Source organism: Mauremys mutica, chromosome 25, assembly GCF_020497125.1.
Source record: "Mauremys mutica isolate MM-2020 ecotype Southern chromosome 25, ASM2049712v1, whole genome shotgun sequence".
In the NCBI taxonomy this organism is placed as follows: Eukaryota; Metazoa; Chordata; order Testudines; family Geoemydidae; genus Mauremys; species Mauremys mutica.
Genome location: NC_059096.1, coordinates 12,038,885 through 12,062,158, shown reverse-complemented (window position 1 = coordinate 12,062,158; position 23,274 = coordinate 12,038,885). Strand labels below are relative to the sequence as shown.

General features: G+C 55.8%; 1 protein-coding gene across 2 annotated transcripts in view; it reads right to left on the bottom strand.

The window, feature by feature from the left end:
- Positions 1-23,274, bottom strand: part of LOC123356522 (alpha-2-macroglobulin-like protein 1) — a 70,162-nt gene that overhangs the window by 19,860 nt on the left and 27,028 nt on the right. For both annotated transcript variants that reach the window (XM_044999854.1, XM_044999855.1), the window contains exons 17-20: positions 3,096-3,201; positions 1,569-1,698; positions 798-1,023; positions 426-552 (exon numbers count right to left, since the gene is read on the bottom strand). In XM_044999854.1, the coding sequence (XP_044855789.1) occupies positions 426-552; positions 798-1,023; positions 1,569-1,698; positions 3,096-3,201 (589 nt within the window). The remainder of the gene's footprint in view (positions 1-425; positions 553-797; positions 1,024-1,568; positions 1,699-3,095; positions 3,202-23,274) is intronic.

Here is a 23,274-nt window from a genome sequence, read left to right as displayed (position 1 = left end):
TGAAGAAGGGAGAGAATAGTAGAAAAAGAAAGAAAATGAAGAGAGAGAGAGAGAGAGCGTGAGAGGGAATGGGGAGAAAAGAGAGGGAAGGCCAGAGGGGAAGGGAAGGACGGAGGGAAGTGACTGTGGGAAATGGTGATTAGGACGTAAGAGGTTTCACTGCTGGGGCATCCTCTCAGCCCCCCCCCCCCAGCTCTTCTCATCCCCTCCGCTTGGTACCAAGCCCTGAGTGACCCCATCCTGCGCCCTCCTCCTCATTCCCAGCACAGAGCCTCCAATGCTCCTTACCCGTCTGTCCCCCACGCAGCCTCCAAAGGCCCCTATCTGCCTCCCTAGCGCGAAGGCTCCAGCCCCCCTTCTCTGCCCCCCCATGCAGAGCCCCCCCCACCCCTCCCCTCCAGCACAGAGCCCCCAGCACCCCTTACCCAGGCTGCTCGCCGTCACCTCCCACTGGAAGGTTTTCCCTTCGTCTGCACAGAGGCAGCTGGTGTAGGCGCCGTCCTCGCCCGCCTGCACCTGGAACTGCGCAGACTCTGCCAGCGTCACCCGCACCTGTGGGGTCGAACACGAGAGCCCCCTTAGGGCTGTGGGGGACGCGCTCACACGCGCCAGCTCCAGCCGAGACGTGGCCCCTCTGGGGCTCAGGCCCCCTCACCGCGATGTGCTGACCCCAGTGGTCACAGGGTCACAGCCAGTGACTGCCGGTGCCACTCGCCAGCCTGCGCCGCTGCCCAGCCCCCCAGCCCCAGGTCACCGGCCCCAGCAGCCCCCGCAGCCCAGCCCCGGGCGGCGCTCACCTTGATGCACTGCCGCAGGTAGTTGAAGACGGTGGCCTTTAGGGCGAAGGCCTCTCCCCGGATCACGGAGTATGGCAAGGCCAGCTCCACAAAGAAGGGTTTGAAGGCCGTGAAGGTGGCCGTGGGCGAGAGCCCAAAGCCCACCTCCGCCGTGCAGAACATCCCAGCTTTCCACTCCGTGATGGTGTCGGGCACCGAGACTGGGACGTCCTTGGAGCCCCCCTCGCTGGGCCGGGACGGACACAAACAGAGTGTCAGACACGCGGCCGCCCCCTGGGAAGCGCCCACGAGCACGGCCACCGGAGTCGTCCCTGCCCGACCCTCCGCTGGGCTGGGGCCAGAAACAGGGGCCAGACAGCAGAGAGGGGAAGAGCTGTCAGTGCCCCCATCTCCTCCCCTCCTCCGCCCCACGCCAGCTAGCGCAGGATCCTGCCCTGCCCCAGTGCTCTCCGGGCTGGGCTCAATGTCCCACGGGATGGGGATCCCCCCTTCCGCAGCCAGACACGTCTCCCTGTCAGGGGCTATTCCTGGGGTCAGCCTCAGTTCCCCCTGCTCGGGATCCCCGGCCCCTCCCACCTGTACCCCATGTGCCACCTTCAATTCCCCACTGCTGTGCTGGGTTCCTCTCCACTGGCAACAGGGCGCAGGAACCAGCCCCACACGGGCAGCCAGCCCTCCCCCACCACTACGCCACCTCTGGGAGCTGCTGCTTTCCAGGGTCTGGCCTGGAGGCCGCTCTGCAGGGACGGTCTGTGACAGCTCCTCACTCACCCCACAGGCACCAGGTCCCAAAGCCACGTCTCTGGGAAGTACACACGTGGCACTGCCTCCTCCTGGGTGCCGGGTTCTGCCGCTAGCAGGCCGTTGATCGCTGGGGTCCCTGCTTCACCATCCACACTTGCTGCCTCAGGGATCACGTTTAGAAAAGATACAAAGGGGGGTTGAGGGAGCCCCACACAGTATTGGGGCAAATCCAGACGATGATTCACGTGTGTTTGCACCTGCAAAGTCTCGGTGTTTGGAGACATTTCGGGGGCTGCATGTGGCCCTCGGGAGCTCTGAGAACTGACCCCTGCTGGTAGCATTGGGGCTGGAGGGGTGGGGCTGGGGGTGTCCTACATGCAGCACACACTGGTGGACTCAGCGCGTGGGCAGAAGCCAGGAAGTCCTGAGCTCAGTCCCAGCTCTGCCCCGAGCAGCGTTAAAGGTATGTTGCACTCCCAGAGCCCTGCACAAAGAGCCGCTAGCCAGGCAGGTCAAATTATTAGCCGCACTGAGCAGCTGGAACATAGAGGCCTAGAGAGGCTCAGTGTGTTTCTACCGCAATCACTGAGCACGAGTGGGCATTGCAGGACCCCATGTGATCACCTCCATAACACCCAGCTTGACTCTCAGATCCCAGGGCAGCACATGGGGCTGGAGCTAGAAAAGCCGTCAGTCTCTGTGAAAGTAAGAACATAAGAACGGCTATACCGGGTAAGACCAAAAGTGCATCTAGCCCAGTATCCTGTCTGCCGACAGTGGCCAAAGCCAGGTGCCCCAGAGGGAATGAACAGAACAGGGACTTATCTAGTGATCCATCTCCCGTTGCCCATTCCCAGCTTCTGGCAAACAGAGGCTAGGGACACTGTCCCTGCCCAGCCTGGCTAACAGTTGTTGATGGACCTGTGCTTCATGAATTTTTCTAATTCTTTTTGAACCCTGTTATAGCCTTGGCCTTCACAACATCCTCTGGCAAAGAGTTCCAGCCAAAGGAGGAGGAGCAGAGTTGCGTTGGAAGAGTCAGATGCAGGGCTGGCTCCAGGCCCCAGCACGCCAAGCGGGGGCGCTCTGCCGGTCGCCGCTGGGGCGCTCTGCCGGTCGCCGCTGGGGGCGGCAGGCAGGCTGCCTTCGGCGGCTTGCCTGCGGGAGGTCCGCTGGTCCCGTGGCTTTTGTGGACCTCCTGCAGGCAAGCTGCCGAACGCAGCCTGACTGCTGTGCTTGGGGCGGCGAAATGCCTAGAGCCTCCCCGGTCAGATGATTATGTGTACCCAGCCCCCACTGAATACGCTGGAGAAAACCTCCCACCCTGGGCCCTGCCCCTTTGAAAATAAGGGACAAACTCTCACCCTCGGCTTCTTTGAGAACAATGGAGAAACCCCCATCCTCCACCTCACTGAGAACAATGGAACTGACAAGGACAGTGTTAGAACCCAGGTCCCAGGCCTGATCCACGAGCCCATGCGTCTCCCCTCACAGGGCAGAGAGGGCATTTGGAATTGCTGATCAAGGGGGATGGAAGCTCCCAGCCCCACTGACCTACTGTGAGGTATGCGAATTCATAGTCATAATACAAGTCCATTGAGAGTCCATGTTCACAGGGCTGCTTGGCATTGGTGTTGGTGAGAATTTTCAAAGCCGCATCCTGGGAGAGAAGGAAGACAGAGGTAAATGCATCAGGAGCAGCGAAAGCACCAGAGGTGGTGTGATGCCTGTTGTTACTGCCCAAGGTCACACAGCAAGACAGCAACACAGGAGCAGAATTCACAGAGACTCGGCTGCTGCCCAGCACCCTGCAACTGCTTTGCAAAGGGGCGGAACCAGTATTTTACATATGGGGAAACTGAGGCACTGAGCCACAGAGCACAGGGAGGGGAAAGACCCATCGGCTCATCTCTCCACCCCCTCGTCCCCCGGGGCCAGGGCAGGGCTGATCCTTACAGCACTTCTTCCTGGGGGTTTGGTTTTAGCACTAAAAGTCCCCAGCGAGGGGGCCTCATCCAGGAGAGGATTCCAGCCTCACACATCACACTGTCGGGCCGTTCTCCTGCTGACGGTTCCAGCAGCTGGATCCCAGGACTCCTCGCTGTACCCCATGACAGGCAGCGCGGGCCGGAGGCTGGGACACTGGGCTGGGAGTCAGGACACCTGGGTTCTGTTCCTACCTTCACGGCCCACGTGGGCAGGTCCCGTCTCCTCTCTAGTCGCCTCCCTCCCTTTGCCGGTCAGCCTGGGAGCTCTCGGGGGCAGGGGCATGTGTGACTGTCTGTTAAACGCCCCCAAACATCCTGGGCACAGACTGAAGGTTGCCCAGCGGTGCCCCTGCCCTTCTGGACTGGGGCGAGCCCCTCATCCTGCCCCGCTGAACACCAGGCAATGAAGAGTTAAGGGAGGTGCCACCCCAGCCCAGCCTCAGCTCTGCCCAGGAGCTGGCACTGCCCATGCGGAAGGTGCCGGAGGTGGCGCCTTGGGCAGTGGATGGGACGAATGACTGAGAAGGGGCCCTTGGCTGTGGGACATGATGGGAATTGCTGCGAGGCTGCGGCTGTGCTCACTGCGCTGGGTGCAGCTGGGGCAGGATAGGGGCCCGTCAACCTCGAAGGGTCCAGGCTGCCTCAGTCCAGCTCTGAGCAGCCTGCTGGGATTCTCCTAACTGGGTGCTGGAGGCTTTGCCCTTCCCTCTGCTCGATGCTCATTTTCTTGGCAACCCTCTGCAGGAACGGCAGCGTCTGCACGTGGCTCTTACAGCCCTTGAAAACGTCGCCCTCAACCCCAGACTTTGGTCACGGGCAAAACTGCCAAACGGAGCCGCTGCAGAGCGGAGGCAACGGGCGGAACCTGCAGCCTCTGAAACCTGCCCCGGGTGGGGCCTGAACTCACAGCCCGTGGGCACTCTGGAGATTCACGGGCCACAGCACGTCCCCCGGTTCCCCTCGGGCACTGTGACACCAGACTGCCTGCAAACCCGCTGGCTCCACGGAGCCCCAGCCTGGCTGCACATGCGCCTCCCACTCTCCGGGGCCTCCATTCAGGTCACCCACCCCCCATCAGGGCAAACAGCATGATGAGAACCGGGCGGTCGTGTAAACCCGTTTCATGAGGGGAGCTGTATCTTGGCCCCCCCCACTCAAATGACCCCACATGTGGCCCACTAGCCCCACCCTGCCCTGCATGAGGCACAGCAAATCTCAGGCCAGGCTGTGGATGTCAGAGCACTCAGACACTCCTCTTTAAACAGCCAGCGACACTCAACCTCCGCTCGAGCAGAGCTGCCGCCCCCCTGCAATGTGCAGCACCCGCCCACGGCAGCATCTGTCTGGTCCCCTGGTACCCAGAACCCAGCCCCTGCCCACCTGGGAATAGTTCTGGGGAGTGACTTGGCCACTGGGCAGCCCTGAGATGCCGTGGTGCGCGCGGTGCTGGGTGCCATGGGCAGTACGCCCACCGGATGGGCGCTGGAAGGGGGAGGGCGGGTCCCAGCCCATTCCACTATGGCCATCTGACTGGGCTCAGGCCCTGGGGAGGCTGCCAACACTCAGAGCAGCCCCCAGCTGGGACAGAGCCCTGGTCTCCTGACTCCAGGGCCCCCTGAGGGCTTTGGGAGGATGTCGTCCATCCCTCCCTCTGGCGGGGCAAGATGCCATCACCCTCCACACCCGTCATAAACATACAGCTAAGGGTAGCATAAAATTCCTCCTTTACCTGTAAGGGGTTAAGAAGCTCAAATAACCTGCTTGGTACCTGACCAAAAGGACCAATAAGGGAAGAAGATACTTTCAAATCTGTGGGGAGAGGGACCAGGGCAGGAAAAAAAAATCTCCTAATATCCTACCTGAAATAAGCATCTAAGATTACAAAAATTGTAAGTAATAGCAAGGAATTGTGTTAGATTATCTTTTGTTTTAGCTTGTGAATTTTCCCTATGCTAAGAGGGAGGTTTATTCCTGGTTTTCCTAAGTTTGAAGTTGAGCCTAGAGGGGAATCCTCTGTGTTTTAACTCTTTTTATTACCCTGTAAAATTACCTTCCATCCTGATTTTACAGAGGTGCTTCTTTTACTTTTTCTTTATAATAAAGTTCTGCTTTTAAGAACCTGATTGGTTTTTAGTGTCCTAAAAACCCAAGGGTTGGTCTGTGCTCACTCGTTTAACCTATTGGTTGGTAGATTATTGTCAAGCCTCCCCAGGAAAGGGGGGATATTGTGGGGAAACAGGAACTCCAAGTGGTCCTTTTCCTGAATCTTTGTCTAACTCACAGCAATACCATCCAAGGACAAGGAAGGATTTGTGCCTTGGGGAAGTTTTGAACCTAAGTTGGTAGAAATAAGCTTAGGGGGTCTTTCATGCAGGTCCCCACATCTGTACCCCAGAGTTCAGAGTGGGGAGGGAACCCTGACATGGTGGCAGCACCATGGGATCATTTTGAACCAGAAGCACAGACCTCAGGATCTTAAAAACATTGTTTCTTTTGGCTGATTGAAAACCAGGGAGGTTTTTTTTTTTTTAAGGATTTTTTTTTTTAAAAGCAGAGAGCAGCTGGAGTTTTTTTCTTTGCCTGGAGGCAGAGGAGTTAAGTTATAACAAGGGAATTCGCAAGTTGGGTTTTTTTTTTCTTTCTAGCTCTCAGGTTAGGCTAGGCTGAGCACAGGAAGGCTACGATGATGGAAAGTGAGGTTCAAAAGAAAAAGATAGTTACTCACCTTTGTAGCTGTTGTTCTTCGAGATATGTTGCTCATATCCATTCCAATTAGGTGTGTGCGCGCCGCGTGCACGCTCGTTGGAGAAAATTTACCCTGGCAACACCCAGTGGGTCGGCTGTGGAGCCCCCTGGAGTGGCGCCTTTATGGCGCCGGATATATACCCCGGCTGACCCAGCGCCCCCTCAGTTCCTTCTTACCGCCCGTGATGGTCATTGGAACTGTGGAGTTCGGCTTTGCTGCTCTCCACTCTCCCTAGCGTTTTTCCTCTCAACAGTGTTAATAGCTTGTTAATAGTTTATAGTTACAGAGTTTTTATATAGCTATAGTGTAAATAGTTCTAGTGGGTTAGTAGGGATCTTCCCTCCTCCTGATCGGTAGCTTGGGCTCCAGGCTTTAAACCCTGCGCGTCCTGCCCCAAGCCCATGCCAATGGGCAACCCCCATGACTCTTACCTAAAGTGTCTGGGGGAAATCTCATCAGACTGAGAAGTGCAGGATCTGCAAAGGTTTCTGGCCCTGGACTAAAAAGGAGCGGGACTTTCATCTGCGACAGCTCCTCATGGAGGCAGCTCTTAGCCCTCAACCTCCAGCACCGTGCCAAGATGCAGCGCCGAGCGCTTCGGTGTGCAGCACCCTGGTGGCAACAGTAGGAACTGCACCGCGGTCGGACTCTGATAGAGTCCTAATTGGAATGGTGGAAGACCTGTCTTTCCTAATGCAAAAAAACGGTTACTTACCTTTCTGTAACTGTTGTTCTTTGAGATGTGTTGCTCATATCCATTCCAGTTAGGTGTGTGCGCGCCGCGTGCACGTTCGTCGGAAGACTTTTACCCTAGCAACCCCAGTGGGTCGGCTGAGCGCCCCCTGGAGTGGCGCCATAACGGCACCGCATATATACCTCAGCCGACCCACCCGACCCTCAGTTCCTTCTTGCCGGCTACTCCGACAGTGCGGAAGGAGGGTGGGTGTGGAATGGATATGAGCAACACATCTCGAAGAACAACAGTTACAAAGGTAAGTAACCGTTTTTTCTTCTTTGAGTGATTGCTCATATCCATTCCAGTTAGGTGATTCCCAAGCCTTACCTAGGCGGTGGGGTCGGAGTGAGACGTGGCAGTATGCAGGACCGCAGAGCCAAAGGCTGCGTCATCTCTCGACTGTTGGACCAGGGCGTAGTGCGAGGCGAAAGTATGGACGGACGACCAGGTCGCCGCTCGGCATATCTCTTGTATCGGTACTTGCGCCAGAAAGGCAGCGGAGGACGCCTGGGCCCTGGCAGAGTGGGCGGTGAGATGGCCCAAGGGGACATTAGCCAAGTTATAGCAGGTGCATATGCACTCTGTGAGCCACGAGGAGATTCGCTGCGACGAGACAGGAAGACCTCGCATCCGGTCAGCAATCGCCACAAACAGTTGCGGGGATTTGCGGAACGGTCTTGTCCGATCAACATAGAAAGCCAACGCCCTGTGAACATCGAGGGAGTGAAGTCGTTGCTCTCGCGGGGATGCGTGAGGCTTTGGAAAGAAAACTGGAAGGAAGATGTCCTGGTTATTGTGGAACGCGGACACTACCTTCGGGAGAAACACCGGATGAGGACGTAGCTGCACCTTGTCCTTATGAAAAACGGTGTACAGTGGGTCCACCATGAGTGCCTTGAGCTCAGAGACCCGTCTGGCTGATGTGATAGCCACTAGAAAAAACATTTTCCATGACAGGTACAGCAAGGAACAGGTGGCCAGCGGCTCAAACGGCGGGGACTTGAGCCTGCTGAGGACGAGATTGAGGTCCCAGGTGGGAATTGGGTGGCGCACCTGGGGGTAGAGACGATCAAGGCCCTTCCTGAAACGAGTAGTCAGCGGGTGAGAGAACAGCGTAAACCCTCCCTCACCGGGGTGGAAAGCGGAGATGGCCGCTAAGTGCACCTTGATAGAGGACAGTGCAAGACCTTGCTGTTTCAGCGACCAGAGATAGTCAAGGACCATTGGAAGCGGGAGCTCCAAAGGAATAGCGTCGCGCGCTTGAGCCCAGCAAGCGAAGCACTTCCACTTGGCCAGGTAGGTAGATCGAGTGGAAGGCTTTCTGCTGCTCAATAAAACGTGCTGCACGGGAGCAGAGCAGCGCAATTCCGTCTGGTCTAGCCACTCAGAAGCCACGCCGTGAGGTGGAGGGCCGGCAGGTCTGGGTGACGGAGAGTGCCGTGATCTTGTGTTATAGGATCTGGGTGAAGCGGCAGAGGAATTGGGCTGGCTACCGACAGACGGAGCAGCGTGGTGAACCAGTGTTGCCTGGGCCACGCTGGCGCAATTAAGATGAGATGTGCCTTGTCCCGTCGGAGCTTCAGCAGGACCTTGTGTATGAGGGGAAACGGAGGAAAGGCGTAGAACAGGTGACGAGTCCATGGAAGGAAAAACGCGTCCGACAGAGAGCCTGATGCCAGGCCTTGAAAGGAGCAAAACTCCTGGCATTTGCGGTTCAATCGGGATGCAAACAGGTCTACATGGAGAAATCCCCACTGTTGGAAAATGGCATGAGCGATGTCTGCTCTCAGCGACCACTCGTGGCAGAGAAAGGACCTGCTCAGGCGATCCGCGATGGTGTTCTTGACTCCAGGAAGGAACGACGCTACTAGATGTATTGAGTGGGCTATGCAGAATTCCCACAGTAGCATCACCTCGTCGCAGAGGGGGGAAGAGCGGGTCCCGCCTTGCTTGTTGATATAGTACATGGCCGTTGTGTTGTCTGTAAGGACTGAGACACAACGGCCATGGCGGCGAGTTCGGAACGTCTGGCATGCCAGGCGCACTGCCCGGAGCTCCCTGACGTTGATGTGCATGTTCAATTCCTGCAGCGACCAAAGGTCTTGAGTACGAAGATCGCCGAGATGGGCTCTCCATCCAAGGGACGAGGCGTCCGTTGTCAGGGACAGGGAAGGTTGAGGAGCCTGGAATGGGACCCCCGCACACACGTGGGAAGGGGTCAGCCACCAATCCAGGGATTGAAGGACGCCCGCTGGAATGGTGAGTAGGGTATCCAGAGGGTCCCTGTGTGGGCGGTATCTGGAGTGGAGCCACAGCTGAAGCAGGCGCAGGCGGAGCCTGGCAAATGGAGTGACATGCGTGCAAGCCGCCATGTGACCGAGGAGGCGGAGACAAGCACGGGCCGAGGTCATCCGAGAGGCCTGAAGGTCGCGAATTAGCTGCGTAAGGGCCTGGAACCGGAGCTGCGGAAGGTAGGCTCTGGCTAGAGATGAGTCCAGGGTCGCGCCAATAAAAGCCAACCTCTGAGTTGGAACTAAGGTGGACTTCTCTATGTTGAGAACTAGGCCTAGGCGCGTGAATACGTCCTTGATCTCTGCGACCTGTTGCTGGACCGTGGCCTGCGAGTCCCCCCTGATGAGCCAGTCGTCCAGGTAGGGAAAAACGGAGATGCCGCGCCGGCGGAGGTGGGCGGCGACAACGGCCATGCACTTCGTGAACACCCTTGGGGCCGTGGATAGGCCGAAGGGGAGGACCACAAACTGGAAGTGTAGGTGAGCGATTATGAAGCGGAGGAAGCGTCTGTGCGGTGGGAAGATAGCGATATGAAAATAAGCGTCCTTCATATCGAGGGCGGCATACCAGTCTCCCGGATCCAAAGAAGGGATAATGGTCCCGAGGGATACCATGCGGAACTTCACCTTCAGCATGTATGCGTTGAGGTCTCGCAGGTCGAGGATGGGTCGAAGGCCTCCTTTGGACTTGGGGATCAAAAAATAACGGGAATAAAACCCCTTGCCCCGTTCCGCATCCGGAACCTTCTCGACCGCTCCGATGGCTAGGAGCGAGTGCACCTCTTGTAAGAGGAGTTGCTCGTGAGAAGGGTCCCTGAAGAGGGACCGGGAAGGAGGGTGGGAAGGTGGGGGTGAAACGAATTGGAGTTGGTAACCACGTTCCACAGTGCGCAGGACCCAGGCATCGGTGGTCAGCCGGGCCCACGCTGGGAGGAAATAGGAAAGACGGTTGGAAAAAGGCAGGGAGGAATTTGGAGGAAGAGCTGGTATGCCGTCCTCGGGCGCATCTTCAAAAAGATGGTTTAGGCCCTGGTGGTTTAGAGGGGGTTCGCCCTTGGGACGGTTGGTTGCCAGGCTGTCGCCTACGTCCCCCGCGACCCCGTCGCCGTCCAGAGTCCTGCCTGTAGCGAGGCATATAGTAAGGGCGGTTAAACTGGGGGCGGAACGGACGCCTCTGGGTAGCCGGGGTATGCATCCCCAAAGTACGGATGATAACCCTGTTGTCCTTTGGATTTTGAAGTCTGGAGTCCGTCTTTTTGGAGAAGAGCGCCTTCGAATCAAAAGGAAGGTCCTGAATGGTGTACTGAACTTCAGGAGGGAGCGTCGAACTCTGGAGCCAAGAGATCCGGCGCATGGTAACACCCGAGGCTACAGTACGTGCCGCCGAGTCAGCCGCGTCTAAGGAGGCCTGTAACGAGGTGCGTGCTACCTTTTTACCTTCCTCTACGAAGGCTGCGAACTCCTGTCGGGAATCCTGAAGCAGGAGCTCTTTGTACTTCTCTACCTCAGCCCAAGTGTCATGTCCGTAACGGCTTAGCAAGGCCTGTTGGTTAGCCATTCGGATCTGCAGGGCACCGGCAGAGTAGACCTTGTGACCAAGCAAGTCCATTCGCCTGGCTTCCTTCGACTTAGGAGCCGGGCCTTGCTGGCCGTGCCGCTCTTTGTCGTTGACAGACTGGACCACCAACGACGAGGGGACAGGGTGCACATACAAATGCTCATATCCCTTGGAAGGGACCATGTACTTGTGTTCCACCCCTCGGGCTGTGGGCGCAATAGAGGACGGAGTCTGCCATAAAGTATCAGCGTTCGGCTGGATAATCTTTATGAAGGGGAGAGCTATGCGGGTTGGAGCGTCCGCGGACAAAATGGTCACTATCGGATCGTTCACTTCTGATACCTCCTCAGCCTGGAGATCCATGCGCAGTGCCACCCTGCGAAAGAGCTCTTGGTGCGCCCGTAAGTCAATTGGCGGGGGACCTGCCGATGACGACCCCGACACTGCCTCATCGGGGGAAGAGGAGGAAGAAGAAATTCTGGGCATGATGGTGTCCCGGTCAGCGTCTGGAACCTGCAAAGTCTCCTGCTCCAGAGCTTCCTGAGCAGGCTGAATACCTTCCTCTGCGCCCAATGGTGCCTCAGTGTCAACCGGGGGGCGGCTTACAGTAGCCTCCGGGACGCGTGACTCGTGGGGTACGGTACGCTTGGGAGGTATAGGAGCACCTTGGGTTTGGTGGTAGGCCCAAGGGGTCCAATAACCCCACTGATGAGGGTCCTGGTCCACGTAATGGGACTGATGTACAGCTCCCGAAGGGACCTGCGGGTCATGGTCGTCGACGTAGTAGCAGTCGGCGTGTGAAGAGGTCGAGGCGTGTCGAGAGGGCCAGGGTGGAGCAGATAACCCCTGCGCCGAAGTGCCCAGAGATCGCATTTCCCACCTCTGTGGTGACCGGTGCCGGGAGGCATCTCGATATCGAGAGCAGGAGTGAGAATGGGACCTGCGACCGGCACGGTGCCGGGAGGTCGACCGGGATCTCCAGGATCGGTGCCGGGAGCGACTCCGCGAGTAGCGACGGCCATATCGGTACCGAGAGTTTGAGCGGTGCCGGGAATGACGAGTCGGAGAGCGGGAGAATGACCGGTGCCACGAGTCTGACCGGTGCCGCGTAGTTGAGCGGTGCCGGGACTGCGAGTGGCGGTGCGATCGGCGCCCAGATCGAGATCGGCGTCGAGAGCGTGAGCGGTGGCGAGAACGGGAACGGGATCGGTGCCAGTCAGAGTCGTTGCCGGCAGGTGGCTTAAACATTGACGGCTTGCCCATGGAGCGGGTCACCCGCACCGGTGGCGCCGGGGGCGGTGGCCGGTTCTGTCAATGCGATGAGGTCCCGCGCCGCCTCGAAGGTCTCCGGAGTCGATGGGAGTTGCATCTCTACCGCGGCCGGAGACAGGAGGTCACAGGTGCTGGGCTCAACAGCCTCTCAGGGGCCGGAGTCGCCAGTGCCGGCAGAAGCGTCTGCGGCAGGTTTCGGTGCCGGGTGGTCCGGACGGGGCGCACTCTGGTGCTTCGGAGCCGGCGGTGCTATAGAGGCAGCGGCCTTTCCCTTCTTCGCCTTTGGCGAGAGAGAGCGTCTTTGGGCCGGTTTCGGTGCCGATGGCGCTTTCGGTGGCACAGCAGAGTGGCCCGGTGCCGTGGCGGCGCTGCGAGAGTCCAGAGGGACAGCGGGTGGTGCCGCGGCCGGAGGGGTTAAGGCTGCCTCCATTAGGAGCTGTTTAAGCCTAATGTCTCTTTCCCTCTTTGTGCGAGGCTTGAAAGCCTTGCAAATTGGGCACTTAGTGGACAAGTGCGACTCTCCTAAGCACTTTAAGCAGGAGGTATGAGGATCTCCTGTAGGCATAGGCCTGCGGCAGGCCGAGCACGGCTTGAAACCCGGGGAGCCGGGCATACGCTCCGGTCCCGGGTGTGGGTGGGGCTAACCCCCGAACCCGCTAACTATCTAACACTAAACTTAAGAAACTATCGAAAACAAGAAAACCTAAGCTAAGATATTAACTATGTACAAATTTTTACAGAGAAAACTATGAGGAAGCTAGGGAAGCGGAGGTCAGACAAGCTGCACTCCACTGTTCCAACGACCGACATGGGCGGTAAGAAGGAACTGAGGGTCGGGTGGGTCGGCTGAGGTATATATGCGGTGCCGTTATGGCGCCACTCCAGGGGGCGCTCAGCCGACCCACTGGGGTTGCTAGGGTAAAAGTCTTCCGACGAACGTGCACGCGGCGCGCACACACCTAACTGCAATGGATATGAGCAATCACTCGAAGAAGAAGAAACCGTTTTTTCTTCTTCGAGTGATTGCTCATATCAATTCCAGTTAGGTGACTCCCAAGCCTTACCTCAGAGGTGGGGTCGGAGTCAAGGAACCGCAGATTGGAGGATTGCTCTGCCAAAAGCTGCATCATCCCAAGAGTGCTGGAAGATAGCACAGAGGGACGTGAAGGTGTGAACCGAGGCCCATGTGGCAGCCCTGCAGATTTCCTGGAGAGGAATGTGTGCCAGAAAGGCAGCTGACGATGCCTGAGCTCTCGTGGAGTGAGCCGTGACAGCAGGCAGAGGGACATTTGCCAAGTTGTAGCAAGCATGAATACACCCGGTGATCCACGATGATATTCGCTGAGAGGAGACCAGGGTGCCTTTCATCCATTCCGCGATGGTGACAAACAACTTTGTTTTACAGAAGGGCTTTGTTCAGTCTATATAGAAGGCAAGTGCCCTTCTGACGTCCAGAGAATGGAGACGCTGTTCCCGAAGGTCAGCATGCGGTTTTGGTTTAGAAAACCGGTAGGAAGATATCCTGGCTCACATGAAAGCGGGACACCACTTTTGGCAGAAAGGCCGGGTGAGGTCTTAGTTGAACTTTATCTTTATGAAAAACAGTATAGGGCGGTTCACATGTGAGAGCCCGTAGTTCGGACACCTGACGTGTGGAAGTGATGGCCATGAGGAAGGCGACCTTCCAGGAGAGATAGAGAAGTGAGCAGGAGGCCAGCGGCTCGAAAGGAAGGCCCATAAGGCAGGAGAGGACCAAGTTAAGGTCCCATGCAGGCACGGGTGGCTTCGTTGGAGGATGGATTTTCTCCAGGCCTTTGAGGAAACGCTGCATGACCAGGTGTGCAAACACCGAGCGCTCGGCCACGCCTGGGTGAAATGCAGAGATGGCCGCGAGGTGATCCTTAAGGGATCCAAAGGCTAGGAGCTGGTCCTTTAAGAACATCAGGTAGTCCAAGATGCATGGAATCAGAGCCTGGAGCGGGGGCACCTGCCACTGAGCGCACCAGCTGGAAAACCTCTTCCACTTGGCCTCGTAGGTAAGCCTAGTCGACGCTAGGTAAGCTTGTGACTTTCGAGAAGCACCCACCTTACCGAGTCCGAATAGGTGCGTTCAGCCTGGTTCAGACACGGATTCTCGAGGCCGTGAGGTGGAGCGACTGAAGGTCCGGGTGCAGGAGATGACTGTGGTTCTGAGAGATGAGGTCAGAGCTGAGAGGGAAACGTAGAGGAGTCTGAATTGACAGGTCCAACAGGACCGGGTACCAACACTGGCACGGCCAGGCAGGAGCTACCAGTATGACATCTGCCTTGTCCCGGCGGACCTTGAGGAGCACCTTGTGGACCAGCGGGAATGGTGGGAAGGCATAAAGCAACTGTGCCTGACCACGTGATCTGGAAGGTGTCCGCTCTCGAGCCCGGGCTGTGACCCTGGAAGGAACAGAAAGCTGGGCACTTCCTGTTGGTCCGCAAAGCGAACAAGTCAACTCAGGTAAACCCCCAGGTGTGGAAAATGGAATGATATCTGGACGTATCGACCATTCGTGTGTAAGAAAACGCCTGCTCAAGCTGTCCGCCAGGACGTTCTGGACACCCGGCAGGTACGAGGCCTGAAGGTTGATGGAGTGGGCTAAGCAGAAGTCCCCCAGAAGGCGGCAATGACTGGGCTCCGCCTTGCTTGTTCAGGTAGAACATGGCCGTGGTGTTGTCTGTTAGGACTGCTACGCAGTGGCCCCGCAAGTGGGGAAGAAAGGCTTGGCACGCAAGGTGGATTGCCCTGAGCTCTCTGATGTTGATGTGCAACGACAGCTCACTTTCATTCCATAAGCCCTGCGTTGACAGGCCCCCCGAGGTGGGCCCCCTCAACCCAGGAGAGATGCGTCTGTAACCAGAGTCAAGGTGGGTTGAGGAGGATGGAACGGGACCCCAGCACCCACCATCCGAGGATTCAGCCACCATCGCAGGGAGTCGAGTGTGCACTTTGGGACCGTGAGGACCATTTCTAGACTGTTGCGTCCCAGTCGATAGGCTGACGCCAACCATGTCTGTAGAGGCCTGAGTCTTAGCCTGGCATGCTGCACCACGTAGGTACAGCAGCAACCTGAGGCACTGCCTTGCTGTGGTGGTGGGAAACTTGGAAAGGCTGGTAATTATGCCTGCTATAGCCAGGTGCCGTGCTTCCGGAAGGAAAGCCATTGCTTGGTTTGCGTCCAGGACTGCTCCTATAAACTCTATTGTTTGAATAGGGGAGAGGACAGATTTGCTGATGTTTATCATGATGCCCAAGTGAGTGAATGTGTCTATGACAATTTGTACCTGAGATTGGACATGTTGGCGAGACCGTCCCCGTATAAGACAGTCGTCGAGGTATGGAAAGATGTGCACATGATGTCGGCAAAGAAAAGCTGCCATGACCGCCATGCACTTGGTAAAGATGCAAGGGGCTGTGCACAAGCCATATGGGAGGGCTGTGAACTGATAGTGCGTCTTGCCCACCATGAAACAGAGGAAACCTCTGGGCGTTGGAGTAATCGAAATGTGAAAGTACGTGTCTTTCATATTGAGGGTGGCATACCAGTCTCCTGGATCCAGTGAGGGAATGATAGTGGTTAAGGAGACCATAAGGAACTTCAGGTTGACGATGTACTTGTTGAGCTCCCTGAGGTCCAGAATGGGTCTTAGGCCTCCCTTTGCCATGGGGACAAGGAAATAGCGGGAGTAGAAACCCTTGCCCCTGAACTCCTGAGGAACTTCCTCCACTACCCCCAGGGCAAGGAGGGAGTGAACCTCCTGGTTGAGGAGTTGCTCATGAGAAGGGTCCCTGAAGAGAGACGGGGAAGAGGAGTGGGAGGGTGGGATGGAACGGAAATGGATAGAATATCCCATCTGCACCGTGTGGAGGACCCAACGGTCCGATTTAATATGAGACCAGGCATGGTAGAAATGGGATAGATGGTTCAGGAAGGGATAATTGTCCGGGGGGAGAGCTGGTAGTCCATCCTCGGGCGCACCTTCAACACAGGCGCTTTGGGCCCAGGGGTGGCTTGGACCGTCCTTGACCCTGTCTGTAAGGGGGACAAGACGGTCTGCATCGAGAGTATCTATTTCTTTGACAAGAAAAGTCCTGCCTGGGTCTAGGTGGGAGGGGGCGTTGTTGGGTGGCCTGGGGTTTAAATGGCTTCCTTTGGTTAGCCGGGGTATGAATACCTAAGGATTTAATAGTGTTTCTTGTGTCTTTTAAGGCATGTAAACGGGAATCGGTTTGCTCTGCAAACAGGCCCTGACCATCAAAGGGGAGGTCCTGGATGGTGTGCTGAACCTCAGGTGGGAACCCCGAAGACTGGAGCCAGGCATTCCACCGCATAGCAATTCCCGACGCCAGGGTATGCACAGCCGCGTCCGCAGCATCGAAGGAACCCTGGAGGGAGGTCTAAGCAACCAATTTACCCTCCTCAGCAATGTCCCCCAGTTCTGTACGAGCCTCTGCTGGGAGAAGATCTTGGAATCTGAGGACCACAGACCAAGAGTTAAAATTGTACCTACTGAGCATTGCCAGCTGGTTAGCGATCCGCAGCGAGAGACCCCAGTAGAATAAACCTTTCTCCCAAAAATGTCCAGCCATTTAGCATCCTTCAATTTGGGAACAGGCCCTTGTTGGCCTTGTCTTTCTTTCGCGTTCACCGCGTCCAGCACAAGCGAGCATGGGGTCGGGTGGGTGAAAAGGTATTCATAACCCCTGGTGGGGACAAAGCACTTTCTTTCTACCCCTTTAGCTGTGGGAGGGATGGAGGCCGGGGTTTGCCAGAGAGTCTTGGCGTTGTTTTGAGTAGTTTTATTCATGGGAAGGGCCACCCTGGAAGGCCCATCCGGGCCTAAAATGTCCACTATCGGGTCCTCCTCCTCCACAACCTCCTCAACTTGGAGGTTCATATTAAGAGCCACGCGCCTTAGCAGTTCCTGAAAGACCCTAAAGTCCATCGGAGGTGGACCAGATGTGGACGTGCCAGCCACAGCCTCATCAGGGGAGGACGAAGATGACTCCACCGGAAGAGTCTCTTGGTCAGCCATGGGCAGCTCCTTTTGGGCGCCTGGCGTAGCCCCTACCACAGGTGCTGACTTCGTGGATTGGTCTGGGTCTGGAGGGGGGTGGCTAAGGGTCAGCTCAGGAGATCAGGCGTTCGAGCATGACAATGGCCGGGCAACTGGGGGGGCACCCTGGGCCTGATGATAGGCCCAGGGGGTCCAAAATTGCCACTGGGGCTGCCAGTTGGCCGCTGGGGGGTCTTGACCGAGGCTTCCCGGGACCGACTGGGGGATGTCTGAAACCCCTGAAGCTCTCCCCAACCTTCTGGAAGGAGACTGATATCGTGACGGCCAAGGAGGGGCAGTGTGCGAACGGAGCAAAGGGGGCACCAAGTCCTTTGGTAGGTGAGGATCATGCGGGGATCGGCATTGAGAGGCTGATTGTGATTGCGTCCGGTGCTGCGGTGGAGAGTGGTGCCGTGATGAGGAGTGGTTGTCGTGAGGTAGAATGATGCCATGATGAGGAGCGGTGCTGTGTTGATGAGCGGTGCTGTGATGGAGACCAGCGCCGAGCTGGTGATGGGTGCCGTGATAAAGAGCGATGCGACGATGGAGAGTGGTGCCGTGAAGCAGATCGGTGGTGGGCCGTGGGCCGGTGCCGTGGCGACAGTCGATGCGGGGATCAGTGTTCCACACTGCGTCGGTCCGAACAGTGCCGTGAGGTTGCTGAGCTTTACCTGGACCTCTAGCGGGACCATGTTCCAGCAGTCGACAGCGACCTCGAGCAGGAATGATTCCGAGGGTCGGGACTGCGGGACCAGTGCTGCAAGTCTAACTGGTGCCGTAAGTCAGACTGGTATCTGGGGCGGTGCCAGGACTCGGAACGGTGCCGGGACTCCGAGTGGCATGTGTCACGGAGTCCCCGGGCGATGCTCTGGAACTGCTCCCCACAAAGCCAGGCAGGACTTTGGGGAGCCTCCTCTCCCTCGGAGCAGACTGTCTTCAGGGCAACAAACTCACATGGCTTCACCTTCCTGAGTCTTTCCTTGGAGCATTCAGCATATGCCCCTCCATGCACTTCCCACAGCGAGTTCGCCCAGGCGGGGTCCTGGGGAAGCCAGAGGGTCCTGCACCCCCACTTCGCAGTCAGACGTGACTCTCAGCCAGCCAGTAAAACAGAGGTTTATTCGATGATGGGAACATGGTCTAAAACAGAGCTTGTAGGTACAGAGAGCAGGACCCCTCAGCCTGGTCCATTCTGGGGCCCAGTGAGCCAGACACCCCCGTCTGCCCTCACTTCCTGTCCCCGGCCAGCTCCAAACTGAAACCCCCTCCAGCCCCTCCTTTCTGGCCTTTTTCTCTTTCCTGGGCCAGGTGGTCACCCGATCTCTTTGTTCACCTTTAGCTATTCCCTTGCAGGGGGGAAGGGCCCCAGCCATTTGTTGCCAGGATACAGGGTGTCGGCCATTTGTGCACACTGGAGAAATGCATAGGGGAAACTGAGGCACCCACACAGTATTCAGAGGAAACACTAAGAACAGTCCCACATCTTCACAGCATGGAGTGCTGGTCTGAGGGCTTCCAGCCCAAACATCGCCAGTTTACCCTTGGATGGTATCAGAGCCAGTGCTGGGACCGGGGGCACCGGAGCCATCATTTCAATGAGCCCTCTGGCGGCCTCGAAGTTATCCGGGGTGGAAGGTAATGTAATCTTGTCCACTTGCATGGTCCCTTGTGTGGGGCTGGCGTGAGCAGACCGGGGCCTACTGACCCTGTCCTGCTTAGAGGCCTGGTTCGAGGCTTGCTTGGTTGGGGCTGGAACAACTGCTACGGCCCTAACAGGGGATCCTCCCAAGGCTTGCTTCTTCCCAGCCACCGGGGAATGGGAACGGTGCCAAGGCAGGTGTTTTGGGGGCCCGGGAGATTGTCAGTCCCGAGATGAGCGCGGGAACTTCTGTGGTGCCGTAGATGGGTGTCAAGGTTCCTTTCCCACTCTGAACTTTAGAGTACAGATATGGGGACCTGCATGTGCTCCCCTAAACTGAATTAGCAGCTTAGATCTGGTTTTGCTGCCACCACTCCCAAGTACTAACTCCCTTCCCTGGGTAGCCTTGAGAGACTTCTGCACCAATTTCCTGGTGAACACTGATCCAAACCCTTGGATCTTAAAACAAGGAGAAATTAACCATTCCCCCTCCTTTCCCCCCACCAATTCTTGGTGAGTCCAGATCCAACCCCCTTGGATCTTAAAACAAGGAAAAATCAATCAGGTTCTTAAAAAGAAGGTTTTTAGTTAAAGAAAGAAAGGTAAAAATCATCTCTGTAAAATCGGGATGGAAAATAACTTTACAGGGTAATCAGATTCAAAGAGCCCAGAGGGACCCCTCTAGCCTTAAGTTCAAAATTACAGCAAACAGAGGTAAACCCTCTAGCAAAAGGAACATTTACAAGTTGAGAAAACAAAGATAAACCTAACCCGCCTTGCCTGGCTGTTACTTTCAAGTTTGAAATATGAGAGACTGGTTCAGAAGATTTGGAGAGCCTGGATTGATGGCTGGTCCCTCTTAGTCCCAAGAGCGAACCACCCCCCAAAACAAAGAGCACAAACAAAAGCCTCCCCCACACCAAGATTTGAAAGTATCTTGTCCCCTTATTGGTCCTTTGGGTCAGGTGTCAGCCAGGTTACCTGAGCTTCTTAACCCTTTACAGGTAAAAGGATTTTGGAGTCTCTGGCCAGGAGGAATTTTATAGTATTGTACACAGGAGGGCTGTTACCCTTCGCTTTATAGTTATGACAGTACTGCTGGTGGAGCACGGCGCACCGAGGCGCTCAGGCCCTCGGGGGACGGCAAAGCAGACTCCATAAGTTGCTTGAGTCGAATTTCCCTCTCTTTCCTTGTCCGGGGCTTGAACGCCTTACAGATTTTACATTTCTCAGCCTGATGGCCCTCCCCCAGACACCTGAGACAGGAGTCGTGGGGGTCGCCCATAGGCATGGGCTTGTTGCAAGACTTGCAAGGCTTGAAGCCCTGGGACGGCATGCCCCAGAGCCCGCAGGGCAGTCGCTGAGTGCAGAACTGCCCTCAACTACTAAACTACACTTAACGCTACAGAAAAAACACTTAACACTAACTGTTAACAATTAACTAACAATTAAGATAAGAAAAAGCTAGGGATTAGTGGAGCACTTGAGGAGACAAGAGAGCACTGTTCCAACAACCGGTAAGAAGGAACTGAATGGGGGGTCGGGCCAGCAGGGTCTTATATACAACGCCATATTGGCAGCACTCCAGGGGGCTCCCCAGCCGGCCCGACGGGTAGCTGCTAGGGAAAAAGTTTCTGACATCCGTGCATGCAGTGCACACACACACCTAACTGGAATTGATGTGAGCAATCACTCGAAGAAGAATGGAACAGTTCTTAGAGGGTGTTCCTGAGGAAACAGAAGGATACATCCTAGATGGTAAGCCCAATACTGTAACTGAAGTGGGGGAGATCGGAACCAAATGGGTGGAGGTGGCGGAAAGGAAAAAAGCTAGCAGCAGTTGGAGCGGATATCAGAAGGGGCAACCCAAAACAACACCTTACCACCGGGGGCAGCCCAAGGCCCCACCTACATTCCAAGGAAAACCCCAAACCCCTTATCGTCCCACCACACCAGTCTCCAGCCACCCACCTCACCCCAATGACCAGTCAGCTGGGCGATGTTTTAAATGTAATGAGCTGGGGCATATAAAGGCCAACTGCCTCAAGAACCCAAACAGATTGGTGTGATTCCGGTGTAATAAACTGCAAAGGTCCCCAGGCCGTAGTGGATCCAGTCCCAGAGACCCAACCAGAACCAGTCCCAGAACCAGAATGGGCGGAGCAACCAGCACCAGAACCATTGCCAGTACTGAATCCAGCACTTGCAACCCCGTCTACAACTCCAAGGCTGGAGGGCACTGCCAAGCCTGCACGGGCAGCAGGAGATAAACCTATGCAAGAGGCTCAGCCAGAGCCTGAAATACCACCTAGTGCACCAGCTGAGAGCGGGTCACAGTCAACAGAAACAGCCCAATCACCTGCATTGCTTCCAGAGGGACCAGCGGCACGGAGCAACCCACCGCCTCTCAGCTCTTCTAATCGATCCCAGTTTGTTGTAGAAAGAGGACTTTTATACAAGGAAACTCTTTCTGGTGGGCACCAGGAAGACTGGTATCCTCAAAGACAGCTGGTAGTTCCAACTAAGTACCGGGTAAAGCTCTTGAGCGTAACCCATGATCATCCTAGCTGCCATGCTGGGATGAACAGGACCAAAGACCATTTGGGGAAGTCCTTCCACTGGGAGGGAATGTCTGGTCTTGTGAGGTGTGCCGAAGAGTGGGAAAACCCCAAGACCAGGTCAAAGCCCCTCTTCAGCCACTCCCCATAATTGAGGTTCCATTTCAGCAAGTAGCTGTGGATATTCTGGGTCCTTTTCCGAAAAAGAAACCCAGAGGAAAGCTGTACATACTGACTTTCATGAATTTTGCCACCCAATGGCCGGAAGCAATAGATCTAAGCAACGCCAGAGCTAAAAGTGTGTGCCAGGCATTAACAGACACTGTTGCCAGGGTAGGTTGGCCCTCTGACATCCTTATGGATTCGGGAACTAATTTCCTGGCAGAGACCATGAAAAGCCTTTGGGAAACTCATGTGGTGAACCACTTGGTTGTCACCCCTTACCACCATCAAACCAATGGCCTGGTGGAGAAGTTTAATGGAACTTTGGGGGCCATGATACGTAAATTCGTAAATGAACGCTCCAATGATTGGGACCTAGTCTTGCAGCAGTTGCTCTTTGCCTACAGGGCTGTACCACATCCCAGTTTAGGGTTTTCACCATTTGAACTTGTGTATGGCCACAAGGTTAAGGGGCCATTACAGTTGGTGAAGCAGCAATGGGAGGGGTTTACGCCTTCTCCAGGAACTAACATTCTGGACTTTGTAAACACCCTGCAAAACACCCTCCGAGACTCTTTAGCCCTTGCTAGAGAAAACCTAAAAGATGCTCAGGAAGAGCAAAAGGCCTGTTATGATAAACATGCCAGAGAGTGTTCCTTCAAAGTAGGGGAGCAGGTCATGGTCTTGAAGGTGCTCCAAGCCCATAAGATGGAAGCATCATGGGAAGGGCCATTTATGGTCCAAGAGTGCCTGGGAGCTGTTAACTATCTCATAGCACCGCGGTGACCCTTGGAGTGGCCCCTGTATATCGCGCTATAAGGGGAGACACAGGCTCCCCGCACCCTTGGTTCCTTCTTGCCGGACAACTCCGACAGAGGGGAAGGAGGGCGGGGTGTGGAATAGACATGAGCAACACATCTCGAAGAACGCCATAGCATCAGACTAAGCCATTCTGGAAATCTTCTCAACTCTTTATTGCCTCAGCTGAGCGGACAAAGGGGCAGCCTATCTCCACCCAGCGGCTTTTCCGCTGGATCACCTCGTGCATACGCATGTGCTGTGATCTGGCAGCAATCATCAGGGCACACTCTACGAGGGCTCAGGCCTCATCAGCTGCCTATGTCGCCCATGTCCCCATCCAGGACATTTGTAGGACGGCCACTTGGGCCTCAGTTCACACATTTACTTTGCATTACGCGATTCACTCCCAGTCTAGGGATGACGCCAGGTTCGGCAGGGTGGTACCTCGTCCCGAACCATCGTGAACTCCTACCCACCTCCAGCAGATATTGCTTGGAATCACCTACTGTGGAATACACATGAGCAATCACTCGAAGAAGAAAATAACCTGCTTGGCACCTGACCAAAAGGACCAATAAGGGAAGAAGACACTTTCAAATCTGTGGGGAAAGGTTTTTGTTTGTGCTCTTTTTGTTGTTCTCTCTCAGAGAGAGAGAGACCAGGGCAGGAGAAAACATTTCCTAAAACCCTACCTGAAAATAAGCATCTAAGATTACAAAAATTGTAAGTAATAGCAAGGAATTGTGTTAGATTATCTTTTGTTTTAGCTTGTGAATTTTCCCTATGCTAAGAGGGAGGTTTATTCCTGGTTTTCCTAAGTTTGAAGTTGAGCCTAGAGGGGAATCCTCTGTGTTTTAACTCTTTTTATTACCCTGTAAAATTATCTTCCATCCTGAT